Source organism: Barbatula barbatula (assembly GCF_947034865.1).
Source record: "Barbatula barbatula genome assembly, chromosome: 22".
In the NCBI taxonomy this organism is placed as follows: Eukaryota; Metazoa; Chordata; class Actinopteri; order Cypriniformes; family Nemacheilidae; genus Barbatula; species Barbatula barbatula.
In genome coordinates, this window is record NC_136785.1 from 9,434,402 (window position 1) to 9,459,611 (window position 25,210).

Consider the following 25,210-nt stretch of genomic DNA (forward strand, 5'->3'; position numbering starts at 1 on the left):
ATAAAGATCACAAACTGATACATTTGAATGTGTTTTGAAATACACAGGAATAGCGAAGTGGTCATTTTTTCTAGTAGGAAGAACACACGCTTATTTCTCCAATGATAGAGAGGAAATATGTATTTAGCAAAAGTTTGATTGTATTAACATTCTAATTATTATTAACATTCCATCTATAACTTTCTTGTACGTGTAACGTAAAACAAGTGTTTAATTAAATATGAGATATAAACTACTGCTACACTTTAAGTGTAGCCTTCGTTTTTAATAGTCCAACACTGTATTGTCATTGGTTATTGGTGCTTTAGAATGAGGTGGATATGCCATTATTGAAGGCTTTTTACCGATATTTTTGAACTGTACTGTGACATTTGTAAGAAACAGATTAAGTGAAGCATTCAGGAGTCAGTAAAATCTTAATATTATATCCACTGCATATTTAGCTTTGATGTTTGAAGGATTATCTGCACCCAAATAATTGTGAATGGTTTGTCATTGGGTATAAATCCTGCAGTGTTGAGGGTTGCAGTATCATTGCCTTTGTGAGAATAACAGCCCACACAAAGTGTGTCCTACATGTTGGCCCAGTCTGCTGACTCAAAAAATAAAAGAATAGTGCTACACATCCCAATATGTCTGTGACCTTCTCTTTTGAAAGAGGAGTAACTCTTCAGCTTACATTCCCGAGATAATAAACTCTGCAGGCTGGGGGAGTGCTTGTTTTGCCAAATAACTTTTTCCGATAGTTGCTTTTTGATATTTTATGATGTAATGCACGTGATAAAGTTTTCCTGAAGCTGAGAATTGTTTTCATCACAGAGTTGTGGTATGACTTTCTACAAGAATTTAAATCATGCTTCACAAATGCATACAACCATTTGAGAGATTGGATAAATGTGTATAAGTTTTGCCCAGTTAAAACAATAATTATTTCAAAAATTCTTGTAAATCTCATGTTCTTAAAATCTCTGCTATAGACAATTGGTTTCACAGCACTCTTTTGAAAGTCAATGTGACCTTTTTGTAACCACTCAATAAGAAAACTATTGTTATTGTTTAGATTAAAGAATTAATTTAAGTTAAAAACCACTTGAACACTGCAGTGCTTCTGAACTGTGCGGTGTAACAAATCTGTACACTTTGCTTCAACACAGTTCGCGAACAATGTTGGCTTTATTTATTGTCAAAACAATCGATTTAAAAACGTGTGTCGTGTAAATTCTTTTCTAATGTCTATACATTATGTCAGTAATGATCATTAAACCAAACAAACTAATATTTTACCCTTATTATATGAAATACTCACAAAGAACATTGAGAATTTGGCACAGTTTTGTGTGTCCCAAAGATCTTTAAAAATCAAATCATTAATGACGTACAGGTTGGTTCATGGCTTACATAAATGAAGTTAAGATAATGAACAGATGACATTACGTGCAGTGGCATTATTTAAATGGCTATAAATAGGTACAAATAGACAATAAGGTCAAGTGATCTTTTCTAACAAACAAATTAGTAAATTGCTTTAGTACAATTGTTTGATAAAAAATACATTTATTTTTGTCTCATACAGGCAATAGGAACAGTGTCTCGGGGCACTTTACATATCTCTGTGTGTCATATACGTCTCTGACCTTTAAACTCTTCCTCATTTAAGCACAGCAACAATTCATTCAATCTGCCATGAAACATCACATTCAAATAATTAGGTTAGTGTGTTCATTTAGTGAAATGGATTTTCCCATTTTTGTAAAGATAAAAGAAAACATGTTATGGCATAATACTATCCCTAAATAATAATAATCATCGAAAACGAATAAGAAACTATTATAATTGAGATTGAAATTACACTATAAACAGGGTTAAATTGCTTTGTATTATACAGAGAAGGTACACTGGAAAGAAGCTTTACACTTCAAACACACTTGAGTGACACATTTTTCTTCCTGGATTTCCCCCTCCCCCTCTGACAGTTGAACAGGGAGTCACCCTGAGGATCATTCTCTCCATGGTAACAATGTTATAGAGCATACCTTTCATCTTGCCCCCACAGGCAACGAAATCTTAGCGAGCTAGAGTGTGTTAATATCCCTTAAGGTTATGTGTTTGCCTTTCACCATGGTTTCATGACCCAGTTGCTTGCCTTTGAAAATAGAGTTCATGGACTCGAGCGGTGTTGGGTGTAATTAGTAACAAAGTAATACGTTAATTTCCCTTGAAAAAGTATTACTAAATTTTATTCTGTCATTTTATTACAGTTACTTCTAATGTTATTAAACTAAATACTTTGTGTTACATATGTGTAATAGGGGAATTGACATCAAAATGTAAAGTCTACCTTTAAAATCAGTGCTTGATATTTGATCCGTGCCTATATTTATTTGAATGAATTAAAAGAGCCGTTTCATGTCTATCCTTGAATCACTTAACTAATCAAGGTTGGTATAGGATATAGAAAGTAATAAGTAATTAACTACTTTTGGAGAGAGTCATTTGTACAGTAATCGAAATATTGAATATGTAATTAGTAACTAATTCATTACTTTTTCAGAGTAACTTGCCCAATACTGGGCGAGAGTTCCAGTTTCCAATAAACTGTCCTGTGCGTGCATATTTAAATGTCTACTTCCTTCTATCTCACTAATAATGTAACATTTTAAAAGCTATTTGAGTTTCTAACTTTAAGGACAGAGTAAGCAGTTTCTTGTTTGCTGATTTGTGTCTGATAAATAAAGCCTTACCCCTCTCCCCCACCCCAGGTCATCTAAACTGGTTTTGGTTGGATTTGTCTGCCACCACCTATGGCAAACAGTGTAGTCTTTCTAAAGTTTGTATGCTTACTGGTCTCTTTCAGAATGTGTATTCACACTTCTACACCAGTTGTTGAAAAAAGGATCAATGTCAATTGTTCAGTCAGGTACAATCACTAGAATCGATTGCATTATGCTGTAAATGACCACTTCGATGTTCTATTAAAAAAACTCAATTGAATTTAATAATAAAGACAATACAAAAAACAAATATCAGACATGGCATTTCAATGGTTTTGAAAATCACTGTTTGAACTGTTGAATATCTAAAACAAATCACTATCTACAAATGGTGGAATAGTTGAAGTTTTCCAGAAGTTTTTGAAACTAAATATGTGGACAATCTCGGGTATCAGACTTTACTGAGACCAAAAGGGAGTGAACAACATATTGAGTTTCTGCGTCAAGTAAAATTTTCATAAGCAAATACATGTAAAGAGCTGAAGTCTTCCTCTTTCGGTCTACAGTATGCATATTATGTAATAATGGAAGGCATCAGACTAAAGCACAAATAGTTTTGCTCAAAAACAAAACTTACTTAACCAGTTAAACCATTGATGAGCTTTGTATCATCAGTACAAAGAAAAACTGATGCAACAGCTGAAATTTACAGGCAGAATAAACACAAATGTTATATTCTTAAAACAATATAAAAATAATAATATAAAAAGGGAATGCAATTAACACATCCAACACATCAAACTCTCTCTCCAACACCCTGACAGGCACAAAAACCCCACGAAACCCGACCACACACCAGCTTTATTAAACCGAAGAAAAGCAAATATTGACAGCATCACGACCCTTCATTTCGGAGTCCTCTCGGAAGTATCTCCACTTATGAGATCTTCAAATCCTTCATCTTTCTCTTTAAGAAAACAATGTTTTAAACATAGTCCTTCCTGTCATATCCACCACTGGTAGAACGTGGAGCGGTGTAGCCCATTCTCGGTGGATTGTACTTCTTCTCCTTCGGGGGACAGCTGCAGCACAGCATCGCTCCTCCGATCAGCATCATAACAGCAGCTCCAAAGCCTATATAGATGGATGCCCCAAGCTCTCTCTGTTGAGCGGAGTTCAGCAATGGGTTGTAGAAGTCACGAATGGTTTGGTTTGCCACCCAGGCTGCTGGAATGAGCTGCAGAACGCCGGCGAGAATGAAGAGAACACCGGCAACAATCATTACTTTTGACTTGGAAGCTTCATCTTCGATGCAGTTGGTGCACTTGGCGCCCATAATTGAGATCATGACGGCCAGGACGGCTAAGATGATGGCGATGATGGACATGGCTCGGGACGCCTGAAGGTCCTGCGATAAGGCAAGCATTGAGTCGTAGACCTTACACTGCATCTGTCCGGTGCTCTGCACAACACAGTTCATCCACAAACCCTCCCAGATGATCTGAGCCGTGACGATGTTGGCGCCAACGAAGGCCGACACGCGCCACATGGGCAGTGCGCATGCAACAATGCCAATGATCCATCCAATGATGCCCAGTGCAATCCCACCAATCTCCATTCCCATCGACATGATTTTTTTTTTGGGTGGTACTTCTGACCCTAAAAAGAGACACAGATGAGCAAAAGACACCAAAATAGTAATGTTTTCTTATAAAAAGAAATGAAAAGTACCAAGAGCTGTGATTTAGGATGTGATGCTAATTTTCGAATTGTCGTGATCCTTTGTTTCTTTGTGTAGCCTGTGACTGCTGTGAAGCGAAGCAGCCTTTATATCACCAAAGAGGCAGGTGCGGCTGGAGGTGGACCTGCCTCTTTGGGAGTATAAAGCGTGGAGAGTGATGACGGTGGATGTGCTTCCTATGTGTTACACCTGCCCTCTATGGCCAGGGTGGAGAAAAGAGCTATGTGGATATATTGGCTTTTCTTTGTAATTCAATCCATACAAACATGATGCCTGTTGAAGCAGAGAAACAGGCTTGGCAGGGATGAATGACCTGGAGGAACAGTTCTGTGAGGAGGGGGGTGGAAATGAGGACTAATATTTCATCTTTACCAGTAAAATTGTGTGGTTGCATTGAGGGGGAAAAGCACTTTATGTCCAATGCAGATCTTGTATTAAGGCAATAAAGGTTTTTGATTTGTATGCCATTTTGTTTAGGTGAAAAACTAAGTATACATGTTAAACCTGTTTTAAGAGCCATTGTTCTCTTCAACACTCCTTCTTACTTTCTTCAACATGACATAACACAGATAAAAAACAGCTTTTATGACATGAACACGAAACAACACGAGTGTGAATAATGCAGTGTCTTAATTTCATAAAAATATAATATAATAATAATATAATACAATAATAATATAATTTTATTAATAATTTTTTCCTAAATTAATTCTTCATTTACTCAGCCTCAAGTTGTTTCAAATCTGTATACATATCTTCTTTGTTTCATTCTTCTTTGTGTTCATCAGAACAAAGACATTTATACAGATTTGGAACAACTTGACGTAAATGATGACAACATCTCCCTTTAATTCCATTAGCAAGAAATAAAAAATACTCATCTGCACCAAGTTCCAAAACATTTACAAATCTACAGAAAGTGTTCTAATATGATGAAGACTGAGGCATGTTTTTAAGTTTGGTTCTTAACTTCTTAACTATTTGTATTTCTAGATATAAATTGTATTTTCATTTTATGTTCTATGCATTTTCTCTTTTTGCTCTGGTTTTGGTTTGACACGTTTTGTTTGTATGCAGTTCGGCTGTAAGTGCTTTGGCAATACAATGTATTTGTCATGTCAATAATACACCTTTAAACTCATGAGAGTGAGAGAAATGGATAAACGATTTTATACGAAGCAGTGAAGTGTATGCATACTGTATACCAGTGACTAAATAGTATGAGGTGCACTGTACATAAATGTGACACACATATATCATGTACATATGATATATTGCTATCCTTTTAAACAATTTCAAATTTCAATCAAAAGTTTAATGATTGAAATTATTGGGTTATATCTGGCTAAACTCACTCAGTAAGGTGATGTATGTGGTAAAAAATCTCTGCCAGCTTTGATGTTCTAGTCAAGGCCAAAGGGCTGTTTAGTGGAAAGTGTTTCATGTCTGTAACAGTGTTTCAATGAATAAGAATGAGAAGGTCAATCGACAGAATTAAACATTTACAGAAGTTAAAAACTTTAATATTTACATTTATTACAATCAAAGCAAAGTAAAGATATTAGTACATGCAACAAACTTTAACAGCTACCATTTACATATATTCTTTTATTTTTGCCATAAGCAGTTGGCTTGAAACATGTTGAAAGTTAGTGTTCAAACCCAAAAGAATAATTTACAGAATATTTTAGAAAATATTTTACCTTTTCTAAATATAAAATAGACAAGACTACCAAAATAAAGCAAATCGTACTATAACTGACCTTTGCTCTGACATATTCGATTCCTCTCCACAAATCACAATCAATTTGATTTATAACATACAAGATACACAGCAAATTTAACAGATTCAGGTGTGGAGTGATAACAGGCAATGAGCGCAAAAACATACTTTACTTATAAAAACACGTAGAAACATTGACAAACTGTCAGCTAAACTGTCACCATTCACACGTAAACTAGATTTTGAGTTCAGAGGTTTGTGACGCAGTCACTAATATCTTGACCTCTAAGCTCCTCAGACATAGTCTCTTTTGTTGTAGGTGCTTGGGGCCACTGAGTGGTGAGCTGAATAGGATATTCGACTTTGAGGTGGGTACCTTGGTTTGTCATTAGGTGGGCAACTGCAGCACAGGATAGAACCCCCAACCATCAACAGAGCCGCAGCAGCCCATCCCATGTACAGTGACGCCCCTATTTCCATCTTCTGTGCTTCTGGTACAACTGGGCTGTAGAACTCCCGAACAACAGTGTTGGCCGACCAGGAAACAGGAATGAGTTGCAAGACAGCAGCGGTTATGAAAGCAGTGCCAGAGCAGATCATCACACGAGCTTTGGTCGCTTCATCCTCAATGCAGTTGGTGCACTTGGCCCCCACCACGGCCACGAGAAGCGCCAGGATGCCCACGATGATGGCCACCACCACCAGGGCGCGGGCCGCCTGCAGGTCAGCGGGAAGAGCCAGCATGGAATCGTAGACTTTACACTGCATCTGTCCTGTGCTTTGGAACACACAGCTCATCCAGATTCCCTCCCAGTACACTTGAGCCGTGACGATATTATTGCCGATGAACGCGCTGACCCTCCACATGGGCAGAGCGCAGCACACGATGCTTAGAATCCAGCCGAGTACTGAAAGACTAACTCCCACTATTTCCAGTCCGAAGGCAGCCATGTCTCGCTTTCTGCTTTCAAACTCACTCTGTCCTCTCTTGTATTTTTCTGCCCGGTGAGGCACAGTCTGCGTCTGTATGAGTCCTTGGAAAACTTACATCAGGAGCCTTCAAAAATCACAAAGTAACCGCTTGATCGGTTGACGCACTGAATGTCCACTCGTGTTCAAGGACAGCTGGAATGTTCTGTCTTATAGCAGAAACGTCCTCCTACAAAACTTATGTTCAGGAAAAGGGCTGACCTACCTGAGCTCGGATGATAAGACGCGATCAGAGTATTGGTTAACGTCCTCATAAAAAGACAAATGCTGGTTCTGTTGTAACCGTTTCGACAATGTTAGATTGGATTGTTTAAAGGTTGGGATTGTTTGCTGATGTTAATAGATAACTCTGCCTTAAGAGCATAAGGCAGATTTTCAAAAACACTCTTTAATGGACAATCATTGACAATGTGAGTGTGAACACCTTAGTCTAACTTACTCATTGGGTAACATTCAAAACACTGCTCAATGGATACAATAAAATTCTGTTCTTATTTAATATTAAACTATAATAGAGTGTAAGAAAGAAACTACGTGACTGACACCTTTGGATTTCTTCATTTTTCTGCTCACATTTCAGAACTTTCAAAACATTTAATTAAACATTACATTATTTCCAACGGCACACCATATCTAAACCATCTCCTAAAATCATGCAATTTCAAAGCTTCCATCTTAAAGGCATAGTTCACCCAAAAATGTGTATTCTGTCATGAATTACTCACTCTCAAGTTGTACCAAACCTGTATAGGTGTCTCTGTTTGGTTGAATGCAGAGGAAAGTATTTGGAAGAATGCTTGTAACCAGTTCTTGGACCCCATTAACTTCCACTGTAAGAAAAATTACAATGGTATTCAAAAGTCTGTCAGAGCTGTTTGCTGTCCAACATTCTTAAAAATATTTTATTTTGTGTTCAACAGAACGAGTAAATGTTCCTACTATGGTAGTCAGTGGGGTCCAAGAACGTTTTGGTTATAAGCATTATTCCATGCATATATGTTTCTCTGTGTTCATCAGAACAAATACATCTAAACAGATTTGGAACAACTCGAAGGTGAGTAAATTATTTTTTTTGTGAATTCTTGAGCGAACTGTCCCCTAGTTTTGTTTGAGTAACAGTCTAGGGCCCGGTTTCCCAGACAAAGCTTAGCTTAAGCCAGGACTATGTCTTAGGTCAATTTGTTTATTTAAGTAGCTTTCATAAAAATGCCTTAGAAAAAGAATTACTGGTGTGCATCTTGAGACAAAACAATGGCACTGACATATTTTAAGATAAAAAAAATAATCTGAACGTTATCTCACATGGCACACTATGACTGAAAATTAGAATGACCTACAAATTTCCCCTAAATAACAAATGATTCTATTTAAACACTCTTTATTGATATCAAAGTCCTGCTAGAACCTTTAGCTAAAGGCCATAAAACATGTAAACTATGTAATTACAAGGTCCATTTCCTTCTTCCTACGTTTTCTCACACAACCCAAAACATAAACTAAGGAAATGATAGGCTTTGTCCATATATAACTAAATGAGACAGTGTCGTATAGGATAGATATTCTCACTAAAAAGTTAATGTTTTTCAGCATTATCACCTCGGTAATGAACTTCCTTTATCCTAATTTCTTCCTCTTCCCTTTTCTGTGTTTCCCCATCTGCAAACCTTTATCCATGATTGCTGTGTGGAGAGTTTTAGAAAATGCAAAACCTCATGACAGATTTCACAAAACTGTGGTCACAAAACATTCCGGCTCAAGCATTGTTCACTTTATAGAAAGAAACACACATATAAAGATAGAAGAATGTGGCAATATTGAAATAAGAATTTGTTCTATAACTGGCTATGGGTAGGAATTTTAATTATGCCTTAATAAAAAAAGGTTTACGGTGTACTCAAACTTCATTCATACAAACATCAGTATCAGTTGATATCATAAGAGTGAGTAGAGGTTTATGCTCCTGAAATAATCAAAGCTGTGGAAATGATCACTTTGCAAAATCAAAATTACACTAGTCATTTTTAGGATTTTATTACTAATAGTAAAACACAAATATGGATCAACAAAGTAAAAACAAATGAGTAGAAATCCAATTATTATTCAGCACACATGTCTATCCTTAGTATTTCAATGTGAGCATAGTGCACAACATTGACTTTTACATCACTTATCATTATTTACTTCCCCTTCATGTTGCTTAAACAATATTTGAATTTACATTTCATTAAACAGCATTCCTTAATCTGATAGATTGTTTGTTCTACTGATTTGATCTATAATGTTTATATTTATTATCTTTTGGCCTCTGGTACGGGTGTTGTGTGTTTGCTGAGCAACACTTAATAACTACGCATACCCTGATAAGATTACACAGACAAGATTGGGGAGAGGGGTCACTTCTGTAACTATGACTGGAAAAATGAGGATTTGCTCGGTTCGTTAATACGAACCGAGCAAAGAAATGCCCATGTAGAAATTGATGAAAGACTGGGCCTGAAACGTTAAAGCTTTGTAGTTAAAATCAATATAACATTTTAAAGATGCGCTATGTAAAATATATTTGTTTAATTTTGTATTGTTGTGCAAGCAAACATATCTGTGTTGAAATCTTGTTTTGGCCTTTCAACATAGCTTGCAATTTTGTGATTCAACCACTGATGGCGATAGAGAGATCAACGTGTTTCCTAGTGCACCTGTCAACTTGTTGTTTACCCAGTATAAATTAGAGATGTAAATTTGAATAGACACGATAGAAGCAAAACGTGTATCAGAACTGACGAAACAAAGCAGGCCTGTTTGATTCGACACAATAAACCTGAGTTAATTACTTAACAAAAGTTAAAACCTAATTAAAGTTAATATTTTTACTACACTGGCGGATATTTTTACTTGTTTTAAGCATAAACTGACTTAAGTATTGTACTTTCTTTAATAAAACACATTTTTAATGTTTAACCGAATACGAAGTTCATTTTTGTGATGTATTCCTTATGTCTCTGGATTACAGCAATATAAAAACAGTGTTAAACTATATATGGCCTTTCAACGTAAAGTATACATATCTTACCATCCATTTTAAACCCAGTAAATTTGTAAAACTATACTATAGTTAACTGGTAGCAGTTATGAACAATGCCTTGGTGACAAAACATAACATTGATGATTCCATTGCAAATACCATTATAAACCACCAGTTGTTTTCCAATACAACATAAAACAATTCCTTTGTGTAATTTGGTACAGGGTATTATTGGTTCTACAATATTCAATCCCACCAACAAAAAGCAACAAAACTATTTCCATTATAACCACTAAATCCAATTGCATTTCTGTCATTGGATCTATGTTTTTTCACCAATTGCTGATAATGATCAAACAATTAACGTCTACATTCCTAATATACTGTCAACAGAAAAGGAAATGGTTACTAAATAGTAAACACGAAACCATCAGAAACCAGTCAACATATAACAGGTGAGACATCATTACGTCATACTTCCCTCGTGATCAAACACTCCTTCTATTTTATTTTAATGAGTTTCAGTGAGCCACGGCAGAGGTGATGACTAAGTTTCAGTGGGGAGAAATTGTTCTCTTGAACCGTGGGCGGAGCTATAGCAGATGCCCCAACTCCACAACATGCCAGGTGAGCAGCTTGGATCTTAGATCGAGTGTTTTTGACTCGCTGCCTGATTCAAGTTGAATAAGTCCACATGCGAAAAGGTTCTGTCAGCAACCACCAACGAATAATAGATTTGCATGGTGTTGATGGCAGTCAGTGATTTATCTTTCAATCCCTTATCATCCCCAAAAACTACATTAACTGATTTGAAATGACAGGCATACAGTCTTATATTGTTGTATTTATATTGCCACCATGTCTACACCACAAAGCCATAGTTACCGTTCTTGATGTACAAAGTAATATCACATTGTATGTTTATATTTTAATGTAAAGCAGTAGGTTTCATGAAGAGACGTAAAAATATTGAGCACTTCAGCTACAAAACAAAACAATACAATACAAAACAATAGCCTACATGGCACATGTAGGTGATCATCATAGCATGGGTGTGTCTGATAGCCTCACTGGAAGAGTCATATAAACTAGGATGTAGTTTGTTTAGTTAATCCTTAGCTTATCTTAAACAAATCGAGAGAGAGAGAGAGATAGATTATAATTTAGATTATTTGTGGTGTATACGATAAAACGTAACGTCCTACTGTACAACAAGCTGTATACAGTTGACTCACTGATGATGAACTCAGTCTTTCCAGTTATATATGTAGCCAGTAGGGGTCATACAGTCAACACACCAAAAACAGAACTGGCAGCCAAATGTAAACATGTTAATCATGGCAATTAAAATCTTGCATTGGCCTGTTTGTTTGTATTAAGACATACTCATTTATAATAGTATAGAAGCACATTTTTGTTAGCCACTTCAGAATATTACCTGCCATATATTTTATATAAGTTTGTTTTTGCCCACATTGATCATTACTTTAATAACTGTAAAGCAGAGCACAGAATACAATCATTTGAGCAGAATACTGCTTTCTCATTACAAACCATGTGTCAAAATCGAATTGTCTCTGTAGGGGATGCTAATGCTACGTCTAATATGGCATGTTGATGTTTGTGATATTTGAAACAGGCAGTTTCCCCTACTCACTTCTGTTTTTCAGTCATGGTGGTCTCTGTTGTTTTTTTATATAGAGCTGCAGCAATGGTTTTTAATAGCTACATCTGTATGAATTCATATTGTTTGTTTCATACAAAAAACACAAATAGTTTAAACGTAACAACAAAGCTCCACCCCTAAAAGTAACTGCCAGGAGGGTGTGAGCTGATCACATTGAAACATACATCTGAGGGGACATTAAACATGTGGGGGACATGTTGCTTTACATTATAAATAATTTATCAGTATTTCAATATCTGCTCAATATTTGAATAGTTTATGTGCAAAAAGAGATAACTATGTTTTAAAAAAATGTTTTATGTTATCTTGTTTTATTGTGTTAGTTACCTGTATATTGTTTAGTATATTTTTTAGTTATTATTACTTAATTAAAACAAACCAATTGCAGTTTAGTTTTGATTAATTGGAATTGAGTTCTGTTTTTGTAAATTAACTTCACATTTGATTTTAACCATGTCTGGTTGGCTGTTGCAAAACAATATCAATTAATTCACCTTTTTTAAACATGACTTCCTGTTACAGAGGAGAATGAAAAGCCAATGAAAGCTTTATCTCAGCATTTCTTTTTTCTGCTACTCTGTCAACAAAAATTAACCTTTAATTATGTTTCTGTTATTGTCAGTTAATGAATTTCGTTGTTCAGTCTTGCCCAGACATCCACCTTTAAACAGAAACTGGTTTGACCAGTTCAAGTGGGTACAGGTGCATGCCGGCTTATCCTCCCCGTTTACTTAGACGCTGTGCTGCCTACATGTGAACACTAAAATTACCACAAAAACGTGGTGTGTAAAATGTGAGGTAAACATCATGCTTGTTTTGTCATCCATGATCCTGTGTTTTACTGAAACCAATCTTCCTTCATATATAAAATACTGATTTTTTTTATTTAGTAATCTATGACCTCTACATTTATAGAAACAGTTAAATGTTTTGATTTCAGGAAAAAAAGTGTTTAAAGGGATAGTTCACAAAAAAAGAAAAGTCGCACTCATCCTCAAGTTGTACTAAACCTGTATGAATTACTTGATATTTGGAAGAAAGTGATCATTAACAACTTGAGGTTAAATGATGACAGAAATTTCCTTTATGGGTGAACTATGCCTTTAACCTCTGAAATGTATTCGGTCACACACTTTTCCTAGCAACACAATACAGACAATACCCCCAATGTGAGATTTTCTCACATAGATACCTGAAGTTTGAGAAGAAAGTACATTGAAGAACCCATATATGGTTCTGTGTCTACAGCGGAAAAATGTCTAAATACTGACGCACATTCGAGCCCTAGTAGTGTCACACACGATGAAGTAACCAAAAAAACCAGCAGAACAAGTCATCCGTTACAACTCCTCCCCCATACTTCCCAGGTACTCTTAAAGCAACTGCATACGCCCTTTGAGAGCATTGCAAAGAGAGCCACCTCGAGAGACAAAGAACAGCGTTTAACAGAGTAGCATCATGGTGTCTTCTGGGCTTCAGATGCTGGGCGTTGCCTTGGCCATTATAGGATGGATCGGGATCATCGTGGTCTGCGCTATTCCCATGTGGAAGACTACGGCCTTCATCGGCAGTAACATTGTCACGTCGCAGATCTCGTATGAGGGAATATGGATGGCCTGTGTTATGCAGAGTACCGGACAGATGCAATGCAAAGTCTACGACTCCATGCTGGCCCTCTCTTCAGATCTTCAGGCTGCTCGAGCACTTATCATCATTTCCATTGTGATTGGAATCCTGGGCATCCTTCTGTCAATGGCTGGTGGCAAATGCACCAACTGTGTAGAGGACGAGAGCTCCAAAACCAAAATCGGTATAACTGCAGGTGCGATTTTCATCCTAGCCGGTGTGCTGTGTCTGGTCCCAGTGTGCTGGACGGCTCACGTCATCATTCAGGATTTCTACAACCCCATGCTAAATCAGGCACAGAAGAGAGAGTTAGGAGCGGCACTTTACATTGGATGGGGAGCCTCCGCCCTGTTGATCATCGGAGGAGCTTTGCTTTGCTGCAGCTGCCCACCAAAGGAAGAAAGAGGAAATTTCACGGCAAAATATAACGCTGCTCCTCGATCTGACGCCTCTGCACCCACCAGCAAGAACTTTGTGTGAAACTGTTTAGAACTCTGAAAATCTATTCTGTTTACAATGTTGGTTTGTCCAAAATGAACTCGAAAAGCGGTAATTGAAAGCTGATGATGCAGGTTGGACAAATATATTGCCTTTATATTTGCTGTGGCAGGACAAAAAGAGGAAAACAGGGAACCACGTTTTTTTTCTTATCAGTTATAGAATGCTTATCTTTTAAGCCACCATGTTTATTTTGATTTTCCTCATACAATGTAATGTTTATGATGAATGTTTTGTGTTGTTACATTAAAACATATTTTTTATTTTTCAAGTATGGAATTGTTGATTTTGTAAATATTTCTGTTTTGTACAGTAAACTGCAGAAAGCTGTTTTCTGACATAAACTCATGCCGTATGGAAAAATAAAATATGTTGCTTTCGCACCTGTGAACTAGGAGTGTCATTTAATTGTATGAAAATCTGTGTGTATGGGTGTTAACATGCAGGTGTCATATTGCAAACGTCCATTTTCACCCTCTGACACACAAGCGATTTCAAAGGATTGCCTTTATGCTGTATGCAAAATATTCTCAAAGGGAGTTGTCTTTCGCTGCAAATCCAAAACAGGTCCTACAACATGAAAATGCACATAACATGGCTGAACAAGATTTGTGGTTTAGTGGTTTAGGCTTGTGTTTTGTCAGTGCAACGCTCTATGATGACTTTTACAATTGATCAGCAAGTTGATCAAAATTAAATTTGTAAGTTTCAAAAGGAGATAACTCTTTCAAAATCATGTTTTTTATTGCGCAATCCAATTAATATCAATCAAACTGCAGTTGGTTTGTATAACACAATAACACACTAAAACACAATAAAAATAAAAGGTATATTTGACGTGTCATTGCGTTACATGCATGTTAAAAAAACACAATAGTGAATCAAACTAAATGCTTTTAAGGACTAAAACACAGGCTCTAGAGATACCTAATGAAGGAGAAGCAACTATACAAAGACAAAAAGCAGATACACCTTATAGGCCAGGAAACTAAACAAGAACACTGCATTGTGTTGTGTTTTGGCGTTCAAGCTTCAGTTTTGTGCCCACTGCTTTTGTACCCCATGCATCAATAGTTATGTTGTGATAGTGAAACTTCTGCGCTTTAACTGCTGAGCAAAATGAATCAAGCCCAAGAAAAACTAAACAGGTGTTTATTGAGGACAATAAATTCTTTATTTTTAATTAAGATTATTAATGCACAATTTTTTGTTTAACAAAACTACAGTGATGAATGTCTGTTTCAGATGCACATCGCTTATTTGCAACATAAGCAACAATTAGTTTTTCTCTCAGGACCTTCATCCCAAACCTTTTTAAACACTCTCCATACAGTATGTGTGTGTATGTGTGGGTGTAAGTGTGTATTCTGAGGTCTATAAAAGTAGACCTGAGTACATGAAAGGTGTGAATATGACCTTTTTTACCATGTTATTTATTTGGTCAATGTAAATTTCACTATTCATGTATGTATGATGTATTATGTATGCTAACTCAACATCAGCCTGCCGAGGGACTACAGGTGAAAATTAGCTCTTGAGCTAAAACCTGGTACTATGCATCTCTCCCCTTGAGGTTAATGTTTATTGTGCGCTGTCCCTGTTTCTCTAAATAAATAAGTAAATAAAAAATTAATAAGCTTTATTCATGTATGAATAATCCCAATTCGGATCACCCCACCCTTCATTCACCATACTTTTAGCCAGATCCATACAGTCATCTGAAAATGAACCGTCTCCCGGATACGGCGGATCAATCTGCAGTTTCATTTTCTCTGACCACCCTGCGAGATTACTGACATACGGTTCGACATAAAAACCTTGATTATTTCTGTACATAAATGCAATTGCCGTTTCGCCAGGTGACGGTCTCGAACCCGAACCCCCCATCTTACACTTCAATGATGGCAGTAAAGCAAGCAATTCAGTTTAAAATAAATAGCAGCAATAGAAACTTTGAAAAGTTTCAACTTGGGTTAGTGTTATGGAACTTTTGAGTGCTCAATCGACCAACTGTTTCAACTATAATGCATGCATCGTATTGTGACAGTGGGTGATTAATTCGATTCACCTTCTTTTTTCTTTTCAGTCACAATATATCAACTTACGGTAATAGTGTAACAATTTTGTTTCCAATTTGATTCAATTAAATTAAAGAGTCCCACAAACAATGAGCGCCCACTCGTGCGTTAATAGTTGTCCAACAACTACTGTTGTCCGACGCCACGGAACAACAATGGAATTTAAACCATTCCACTAACAATGAGTATTGAACCGATTTCGTCTTTTTACAAAATATCATCACAAGAATCCTACAGGCTAAGAGTTTTATTTCCTTCAATAAAAATTGGCAAAATAAATATTTCCCAACACTTACCCCTTTAATTGTAAGTCTGTGCCCGATCGTCGGTACGCCTGCCTCAGCTCGGCTTTGGTCTCTTGGTTCAAAGAGGTTTTCACCTCTTTTACGGACTGAGCCCCCAAATTGTAAGATAATTTCTTTGTCTAGGTAAAAAGTTGACAAGTCTAGTTGATGGAACACTCAGAAGATCCGGGGCCGGGGACCAAGAATGACACAGACACAGAAGTGCAGTTCACTCAAAGTTAAAGTTTATTAGGGATGGGTCCAGTATATATATATATATGCATAAATGAGGAATGACAGATACGCACACAGTACACACAGATATGCACAGATCCAAAATATTTGGTTAACAGAAAGTCACAACATACCATATGAAAAAGGGCATCCGGCAATTTCTGGAAACAGAAATAAATATAATATAATTTTGACCCATCTGATGCATGATGTCACCATGATAATGAAAGAGATTTTAACTTTACATTTACATTTAGGCATTTGGCAGACGCTTTTATCCAAAGCGACTTACATAGCAATATCCTATACATTTTACATAGGTATGTGCAATCCCCTGGGATCGACCCCACATGCTCTTACCACTCAGCTACAGGAAACTTATAATCAACAGTTTGCAAACACATGCACACTGGAAAAAACACAGATAGACGGCCTCACAGGAAACCACAGATATATCTGCTGAATTAAATGTGTTTGTCTGTGTGAGAAGAAAATGTGTGAGACAGCCTAAACAAAATATAAATTTTGCTGAGAGTAAGTAATGTAAAAAAAGAAAAAAAAATTATGTTTGGAGAAATTAACGTAGTAAAAAAGTTTGAAGGTTATATAGACAATAAGTAGCAAGCTAGCATTTCTTAGCATTGTGTATGCTAACATTTTTCAAACCCTGAAATGTAGACAAATCCTCAGAGAAACTTTTTGTATTGTAAAATGTTTTAATGGGGGTATGTGTTAACATTGGTGATTGCATTAGCTAACATTAACAATGAACAAAAGATCTACATGTTTCATAATTTGTAGTTTTTGTTCATTTCAGCCTGTACTAATACTTCTTTTAAACAGGTTACAATGATGCACACGTGAACTAACATAAAAAACTGTATCGGCACCAAATACTATGAACAAAGATGAATAAAGGCTGAAAAGCTATGTATTCACTATTGTTAACGAATACAACATATTATAAAGTTTAACCATTAAAACCATATCCCTTCATACTTTTAATGCTTGGGCACTAAATAACAATCACATAAACAAACAAAACATGTTCCATAATAACATATGGAACATTGTATGTAACAATACTTAAAGAGACATTTCAGAACACATATGTGGTTTAGTGCCTTGATGTGTCAGAATTCAAGATTTTTAAACATATACATATTTTCATTGATTTTATTTATCAGACTTTTAAAACGTTTTATTGTTACTGAAGGCTGCTATGTATTTACTATGTACCAGAAGTAAAAATGTAGTATGTCTTCATACAAACCAAACAATAGACTAAGAAATAAGTAGACTCAGAAAATATCAAATTATCAGCTTTTCTTTCGTGTCTTGTTGAGCTAAAACTCCACCCAATGCCCGAAGGATATAAAAACCAGACAATTAGATCCCGTCAGACACTTTCCACAATCGCTTTTATAGAGTGACCCCTGTCTGCAGTGATGGCATCTCAGGGCATCCAAATCTTGGGCGTTATGCTTGCCATGATTGGCTGGCTGGGAACCATCGTCACCTGTGGCCTACCTATGTGGAGGGTCACAGCCTTTGTCGGAGCAAACATAGTCACGGCACAAATCATCCGGGAGGGTTTGTGGATGAGCTGTGTTGTGCAGAGCACGGGACAGATGGAGTGTAAGGTCTACGATTCCATGCTGGGACTATCGCAGGACCTCCAGGCTTCACGAGCTATGGCCATCATCTCTATCATTGTGGGTGTCTTTGGCTTCCTGATGGCTGTGGTTGGCGGAAAGTGCACCAACTGTCTTGAAGAAGAAGCAGCTAAAGCCAGAGCTTGCATTGTCTCTGGGGTCATTTTCATCATTGCTGGATTTCTAATATTAGTGCCTGTGTGCTGGTCTGCACATTCGCTTGTTAGGGACTTCTACAACCCTTTATTGATTTCTTCCCAGCGCCGGGAGCTGGGAGCCTGTCTGTATATAGGCTGGGGATCTGCAGGTCTTTTGTTGCTGGGTGGAGGACTTCTCTGCTGGAACTGCCCCTCCAATGAAAACATAGTAGGCCAATACGCTCCTGCTAGATCTGTGACCCCGGCGATGAATTATATGTAAATTGTAATATGATAATAATCTGGATTGATGTGCCAACTACTTGACAGTGCAAAATGATTGTCGATAAGGTTTCCTGAAACTTGTTAAAACTAATAAATTCTCATACTACCATGAGTTTTTGGCACTTAAATGCTGGGAAAAACTGATGATGAAGTATTCCAAATTGTTTAATAACAATAAAAAAAGTATTTGCTCAAATTAAAAGTGTGTTTATTAAATCAAAAGCAGTATGGTGTATCAGAACATCATATAATGGCACATGCCCAATTATTTTCTTTTAAACATTCTCTTTGAGGTACACTCCTCTGCTTCGCAGCTGCAGTTTTGTGTTCAATTCTTTTGTTCCCCATACAAAGGATAAGTAGTTAGTGTTGTCATAGAGAAACCTCTGCACTCCAACCAATGTACAAAATAAAACAACCAATGGCATTCATTACAAAGCACTGGTAAATTACAAAAAAAAGTATAATGTGAGCATTCTGCCCCAGAATAATTAAACTAGAAACATGAGAATAACGTGTTTACATATGACAAATGAAGTGTAACTATTTATGAAGGAGCTTTCGAAAGGGTTATATTTCAACATTGAAGCTGCAACCAACTAATTTTCACCAGTCACATATTCAAAACGTGTTAATAACTTTAAGTTATAATATCATTTGTAACTGAAATAAGCTGCAGTTAAAAGATGAATATTAAAATACAAAAAAGATCCTCTTCGAAATGTTCTTTATACAAACTCTTTTCCGGATGAATTGGATGTCGGTGCAGGGTATTTGGCCACTAATGCTCGTTCCTCTTTCTTACACTGACAGCATAGTATCGCGCCCCCGATGAGCAGAAGCCCCGCTGCACCCCAGCCGGTGTAGAGAGACGCACCTAGTTCCCGTCTCTGAGCATCTGGAAGGAGCGGATTGAAGAAATCTCGGATGATGGTGTGTGCTGACCAGCAAACAGGTGTAAGACACAGTAGTCCACCTATGATGACAAACACACCTGCAGATACGACTACTCTTGCCTTTGCGCTTTTGTTCCCAATACAAGTGGTGCATTTCCCTCCTGCGACCGCCAAGATGATGCCGAAAAGGGAGACCAAGATTGAGATAACAACCAAAGCACGGGCTGCCTGAAGATCCAGGGACAGTGCGAGCATTGAATCGTACACTTTACACTGCATCTGTCCTGTGCTCTGTACGACACAGGCCATCCACAGTCCTTCCCAGGTGGTCTGTGCCGTAATGATGTTGTTGCCGATAAAGGCTGTAACCCTCCACATGGGGAGGATGCAGGTGATGATGTCTCCAAGCCACCCGAAAAACGCGAGCGCAATTCCTAAGATCTGAAGCCCCATAGATGCCATGACTTTTCTTTGTGCCTTGTATAAAATGCCTTTTTTCGTTTAACTCAACTGGAGGACAAGTTTATACTCAACTGCTCGGGGTGGGATTTTAAGTTTTATGAGACAGGGACTGCCAAGCAGATTAATGTGAGACAACCCTCTGTCTCTTGGCATCCCTGAACTGGGGCCATAACTGGGTTGCGAAGTCGAACAAATACCTGAATGCAGAAGGAACAGCCTGCTTGCGCTTCATTACTTTATTTTCTGTAATCGAATACTGCAGTTGTAAATGTTTCAATATGAGAAATGAAACAAAAAATACTTACTTTGTTATTGTCAGGCCTATTATTAGTACAGCACAGAAACACCGCCACACTGCATGTATATATTTTGTTTAAACAAACAAAAATGCCGCTTTTAATCTGTAATATGTAATCATTTACTCATCAACACATTTCAAACCCTCCCGACTTTCTTTCATCACAAGAGACAAAAAATTGCTTTTTGACAAGTGTTTTTTGAATGTAAGTGAATAGTGACTTTGTCAGTCAGTAACATCTTTCCTAACATCAGCCATTAAGAGAGAGAAAGTCCATAAACTGATGCATGCAGTGCATAGCTGTTTAAATCCCAGTTGTATGATCCTTCAGTACTGCATAAGCTATAAAAGGGATGTCTTAGAGAAGCAGAGTCTCTCAGAAGTAAGAGATGGGCAGAGGCTCTCCAATCTGTGATAGACTTCGTAAAAAAGATTGTGGAATACTTGAAAAACAATGGTCCTCAAATCTCATCATCTACAGTGCATAACTTCCAGAAACCACTGTCGGTAAACACAATCTGCGTGACATCAGCAGATGCCAACTAAAGGTCTATCATGCAAAAAGGAAGCCATATGTGAACATGGTCCAGAAGCGCCGTTGTGTCCTGTGGGCAAGGCTTATTTAAAATGACTATTTCAAAGTGGAATAGTGTTCTATGGTCAGACGAGTCCAAGATCTTTCACCTTTAGAGAAAATTTGGCGCATCATTAAATGAAAAATACGTCAAAGATGACCACGAACTCTTCAGCATAGAATGGGACCAAATTCCAACACTAAAACTCCAGCAACTCATAGCCTCAATGCCCAGACGTCTTCAAACTGTTTTGAAAAGAAAAGGAGATGCTACACCATGGTATACATGCCCCCGTCCCATCTTTTTTAAGACCTGTAGCAGGCATTACATTTTCAATGAGCTAATGTAGTGGATAGAAGTGTAAAATTTCTCAGTTTAAACGTTTGCTATGTTATCTATGTTCTATTGTGAAGAAAATATTGTCTCATGTGATTTGAAATTCCTTTAGTTTTCATTTTATTCAAATTTTAAAAACGTCCCAACTTTTCCGGAATTCGGGTTGTAGTAGAAGCATTCCGAGTTTGCTTGAAATTAGCACTGGCTCTTAAAATCATAAGTCTATGTCATTTTAGGGGTTTGAAATAAGTTAAAACGATTGGAGATGTTTCTTTCTGTGCTTTTTATGGGGAAATGACATGTTTATTTTTTGATTGTAGCTTTCCTGTAGCTCAGTGGTAAGAGCGTTGCATTAACAACGCAAGCTTGTGGGTTTGATCCCAGGGGATACCTATGTAAATGTATAGGATCGCTTTGGATAAAAGATTCTGCAAAATGTAAAAGTTTGTGCACAATACAAATGCATTTACATTTTTAGATGTTATCTTTATATTTTATACTAATGTAAACTAAAGTAGGCTAAAATTATGATAACAAAATATTAATAAGAATGATAACAGCAATAACAAAAGAGCAGAAAATCTAGTCCATATAGTCCAAAGCTACGCTAAAGGTTCATAAAGGAACCTTGGTAACAAGCCAGCTTCTAATTTGAACCCTTTTGCCACAATAAAGGTTTTATAAGTTCAACCTTATGTTTATTACAAGTTCATCTTTGAACTCTAACGGTTTCATCTCTTCTAAGAGTGTAGGCTAAAACATTTAAAATACAACATCCTTCCCTTTTCTCCCTAAATTTCCAATACAATTTAGAGGTGCAAGTTTCCAACTTCTTTCCATTTACTTACCTCATTTATCTATATTTAGACATTTGATTGAAAATTAGTTTATACGTTTCATGAGTCCTAACAGTACTTTTAAATCTTCCCTCTTTTTCTGTTATAAATTCACTTCTTGAATATTGTAGCCTAATAATTTCTGCATTTATCATCTGATTAAGTTTACCATCTGAAGGCCATTAGCCGCAATCGTCGCCAGGTGCCTCTAATCTCAGTAATGACCACCCTGCCTCTTAAACTGACTATAAATGAGGTCGCCTGAGCATAGTTCACCTAACGAAACAATACAATGGCGTCTGCTGGGCTTCAGATTTTGGCAACTGCGCTTGCAGCCATTGGCTGGTTGGGAAGCATTATAATTTGCGCGCTACCAATGTGGAAAGTGACGGCGTTTATCGGCAACAACATCGTGACTGCTCAGATCTTCTGGGAAGGCTTGTGGATGAACTGCGTGCAGCAGAGCACGGGTCAGATGCAGTGTAAGGTCTATGACTCTATGTTGGCGCTTCCTCAAGATCTCCAGGCTGCCCGTGCTTTAGTGATCATCTCCATCCTCGTGGCATTTTTGGGAATCCTGCTGGCTGTCGCAGGAGGCAAATGCACCAACTGTGTTGAGGATAGAGACGCAAAAGCCAAAGTGGGTGTGGCAGCAGGTGTTTTCTTTCTTGTGGCTGGCGTGCTCTGCCTGATCCCGGTTTGCTGGTGCGCGCACACAGTCATCCGCGATTTCTACAATCCCATTTTGAGTGAAGCACAAAAGCGTGAGCTGGGAGCATCGCTGTTCATCGGATGGGGCGCTTCTGGTCTTCTGATCATCGGAGGCGCGCTTCTCTGCTGCCAGTGCCCGAAAGGTGAAGATCGTGGTTATTCCGTGAAGTACTCCGCTCCGAGGTCTGCTGCCAATGGGGGTGCCTATGTGTGAAAATCGGATTACCTGGACTTTAAATTCTCCTTTTATGAAGGGAAGAGGTTGAATTGTTTACACTGTTATTCCATGAGTTTTTAAATTGTAATAAATATCTTAAGCTTTTAAAAATGTGTTGCGTAATCTGCTTGCCCACAAACTTGTTATCTGTTGCACAAGACACTTTAAGATGCAGCGGCAACACTTTGTTCCCACAAGAACCTTGGACGAGTCACTTCAATTGTGCAACAGGTTCCTATGTGTTTATTTGAGCCTGTTACAATTCTTCACAGAGCATATTGGGAGCTTTAAGAGTGGATGGTGTTTTCAAGTCTAAAGTTTCAGGTTCTATTTAAAAGCGTCATGCAGGGTTAGTTTACCCAAAAGTTAGAAGTTTTCTTGTATTTTACTTGAATTTCAACATTGAAGCTGAAACCAACTAATTTATCAATCATATATTCAGAACTTGTTAATAACTGTAAGGTATCATTTGTAACTGAAATAAACTGCAGTGAAAAGATGAATATTAAAATACAAAAAGGATCCTCTCGAAATGTTCTTTTACACATACTTCTGCGGATGAGTTGGCTGTTGGTGCAGGGTATTTGGTCGCTAATGCTCATTCCCCTTTCATACACTGACAGCATGCTGCGCCCTAGTCGGTGTAGAGAGATGGACCTAGTTCCCGTCTCTGCGCATCTGGGAGGAGCGGATTGAAGAAATCGCGGATGATGGTTTGCGCTGACAAACAAGTGTAAGACACTGCAGTCCACCTATGATGACAAACACCCCTGCCGATACGACTATTCTTTCCTTTGCGCTATTGTTCCCAATACAAGTGGTGCATTTCCCTCCTGCGACCACAAAGATTGAGAACCAAAGCGCGCACAGCCTGAAGACCCAGGGACAGTGGGAGCATTGAATCGTACTGCATCTGTCCTGTGCTCTGTACGACACAGTCCTTCCCAGGTGGTCTGTGCCGTAATGACGTTGTTGCCGATAAAGGCTGAAACCCTCCACATGGGAAGAATGCAGGTGATGGCTCCAAGCCAGCAGAAAAACGCGAGGGCAATTCCTAAAATCTGAAGCTCCCAAAGAAGCCATGACTTTTCTTTGTGCGTCGTGTAAAATGCCTTTTTTTCGTTTAACTCAACTGGATGACAAGTTTATACTCTGCTCGGGGTGGGATTTGACATTTTATGAGACAGGGACTGCCAAGCAGATTAATGTGGGACAACCCTCTGTCTCTTGGCATCCCTGAACTGGGGCCATAACTGGGTTGCGAAGTCGAACAAATACCTGTATGCAGAAGGAACAGCCTGCTTGAACAGCACCGCCACACTGCATGTATCTATTTTGTTTAATCAAACAAAAATGCCGCTTTTAATCTGTAATATGTGATCATTTACTCATCATCACATTCCAAACCCTCCTGACTTTCTTTCCGTAGCAGAGAACAAGAGACAAAAAATAGCTTTTTGACTAGTGTTTTTTTAATGTTTTGAATAGTGACTTTGTCAGTCAGTAACATCTTTCCTAACATCAGCCATTAAGAGAGAGAAAGTCCATAAACTGATGCATGCAGTGCATAGCTGTTTAAATCCCAGTTGTATGATCCTTCAGTACTGCAGGGTGACAGTTTCAGGACCACAGTCTGTTTTTTGAAAAAGTTATACAAATAGAACACTAAAAAAACATTTAAAATGACCAGACAAATTCTGCAGCACAGCCAAACCATATAGTACAGGGTTAGGCAACCTCGGGCATGCATGCCACATTTGGCACTCCGATCACATTTAGATAAATTATGTATTTAATAGAAAAAATGGTGTTTGTGAAGTTTAAAAAAACATTGAACATCTGGTCGTATTTGCATGACAAATTGCCTGTTAATCTGTACTGTACATCTGTTTAATCTTGCCTACAGGGCCATGTTGGTATTCCTTGGTTTAACACTGAAAAGCAGCATTAAAACGGCTACTATTTGTTTTCCAAACTCTTGCTGCTCTACTTTTTGTGCTATAAAAATGTTTTATATACATATGTAACAGTTTCAGTTGTTAAAGAAATATGTGCAAATACGTGTTTTCAAAACAAAAAGATGGTAACTATAACAAATGTGGAAAAAGCAGCATTAGAACTGGATTCCAATACTAGTTGTATAACTATAATTTTGTTTAATTGAAAAATAAAGAAGATTTTCTTTTTCTGTTTTGTGTTTTATAGCCATAT

The 25,210-nt window shown here is 37.5% G+C and overlaps 6 protein-coding genes and 1 pseudogene across 7 annotated transcripts; 3 read left to right on the top strand and 4 right to left on the bottom strand.

The window, feature by feature from the left end:
- Positions 1-1,540: 1,540 nt before the first annotated feature.
- Positions 1,541-4,652, bottom strand: cldn3c (claudin 3c). The gene is made up of 2 exons (XM_079487301.1): positions 4,443-4,652; positions 1,541-4,370 (listed from the first exon to the last, which is right to left on the bottom strand). Exon 2 carries the CDS (start codon positions 4,339-4,341, stop codon positions 3,697-3,699), a length of 645 nt encoding a protein of 214 aa, XP_079343427.1. The 5' UTR covers positions 4,342-4,370; positions 4,443-4,652; the 3' UTR covers positions 1,541-3,696.
- Positions 4,653-5,944: 1,292 nt separating this feature from the next.
- On the bottom strand, positions 5,945-7,332 carry cldn3d (claudin 3d). The gene has a single exon (XM_079487299.1). It carries the CDS (start codon positions 7,124-7,126, stop codon positions 6,470-6,472), a length of 657 nt encoding a protein of 218 aa, XP_079343425.1. The 5' UTR covers positions 7,127-7,332; the 3' UTR covers positions 5,945-6,469.
- Positions 7,333-13,274: 5,942 nt separating this feature from the next.
- On the top strand, positions 13,275-14,378 carry LOC306911738 (claudin-4-like). Its single transcript, XM_079487300.1, has one exon. The coding sequence runs from the start codon at positions 13,330-13,332 to the stop codon at positions 13,975-13,977; it is 648 nt and encodes a 215-aa protein (XP_079343426.1). The 5' UTR covers positions 13,275-13,329; the 3' UTR covers positions 13,978-14,378.
- Positions 14,379-18,021: 3,643 nt separating this feature from the next.
- Positions 18,022-18,760, top strand: LOC306911745 (claudin-4-like). Its single transcript, XM_079487308.1, has one exon. It carries the CDS (start codon positions 18,040-18,042, stop codon positions 18,664-18,666), a length of 627 nt encoding a protein of 208 aa, XP_079343434.1. The 5' UTR covers positions 18,022-18,039; the 3' UTR covers positions 18,667-18,760.
- Positions 18,761-19,396: 636 nt separating this feature from the next.
- On the bottom strand, positions 19,397-20,026 carry LOC306911743 (claudin-like protein ZF-A89; the record flags this gene model as incomplete). The annotated part of the gene is made up of 1 exon (XM_079487305.1): positions 19,397-20,026. One exon carries the CDS (start codon positions 20,024-20,026, stop codon positions 19,397-19,399), a length of 630 nt encoding a protein of 209 aa, XP_079343431.1.
- A 2,322-nt stretch (positions 20,027-22,348) lies between these two features.
- cldnd (claudin d) lies at positions 22,349-23,318 on the top strand. Its single transcript, XM_079487302.1, has one exon. The coding sequence runs from the start codon at positions 22,364-22,366 to the stop codon at positions 22,994-22,996; it is 633 nt and encodes a 210-aa protein (XP_079343428.1). The 5' UTR covers positions 22,349-22,363; the 3' UTR covers positions 22,997-23,318.
- Positions 23,319-23,633: 315 nt separating this feature from the next.
- Positions 23,634-24,082, bottom strand: LOC306911594 (claudin-4-like; annotated as a pseudogene). The gene is made up of 2 exons: positions 23,840-24,082; positions 23,634-23,719 (listed from the first exon to the last, which is right to left on the bottom strand). The product of its transcript is annotated as a claudin-4-like (transcript).
- Between the last annotated feature and the right edge of the window lie 1,128 nt (positions 24,083-25,210).

Bases quoted from the DNA above. Each gene is read 5' to 3' on its own strand.
- cldnd (XM_079487302.1), top strand. From the start codon at position 22,364: ATGGCGTCTGCTGGGCTTCAGATTTTGGCAACTGCGCTTGCAGCCATT.
- LOC306911738 (XM_079487300.1), top strand. From the start codon at position 13,330: ATGGTGTCTTCTGGGCTTCAGATGCTGGGCGTTGCCTTGGCCATTATA.
- LOC306911745 (XM_079487308.1), top strand. From the start codon at position 18,040: ATGGCATCTCAGGGCATCCAAATCTTGGGCGTTATGCTTGCCATGATT.
- cldn3d (XM_079487299.1), bottom strand. From the start codon at position 7,126: ATGGCTGCCTTCGGACTGGAAATAGTGGGAGTTAGTCTTTCAGTACTC.
- cldn3c (XM_079487301.1), bottom strand. From the start codon at position 4,341: ATGTCGATGGGAATGGAGATTGGTGGGATTGCACTGGGCATCATTGGA.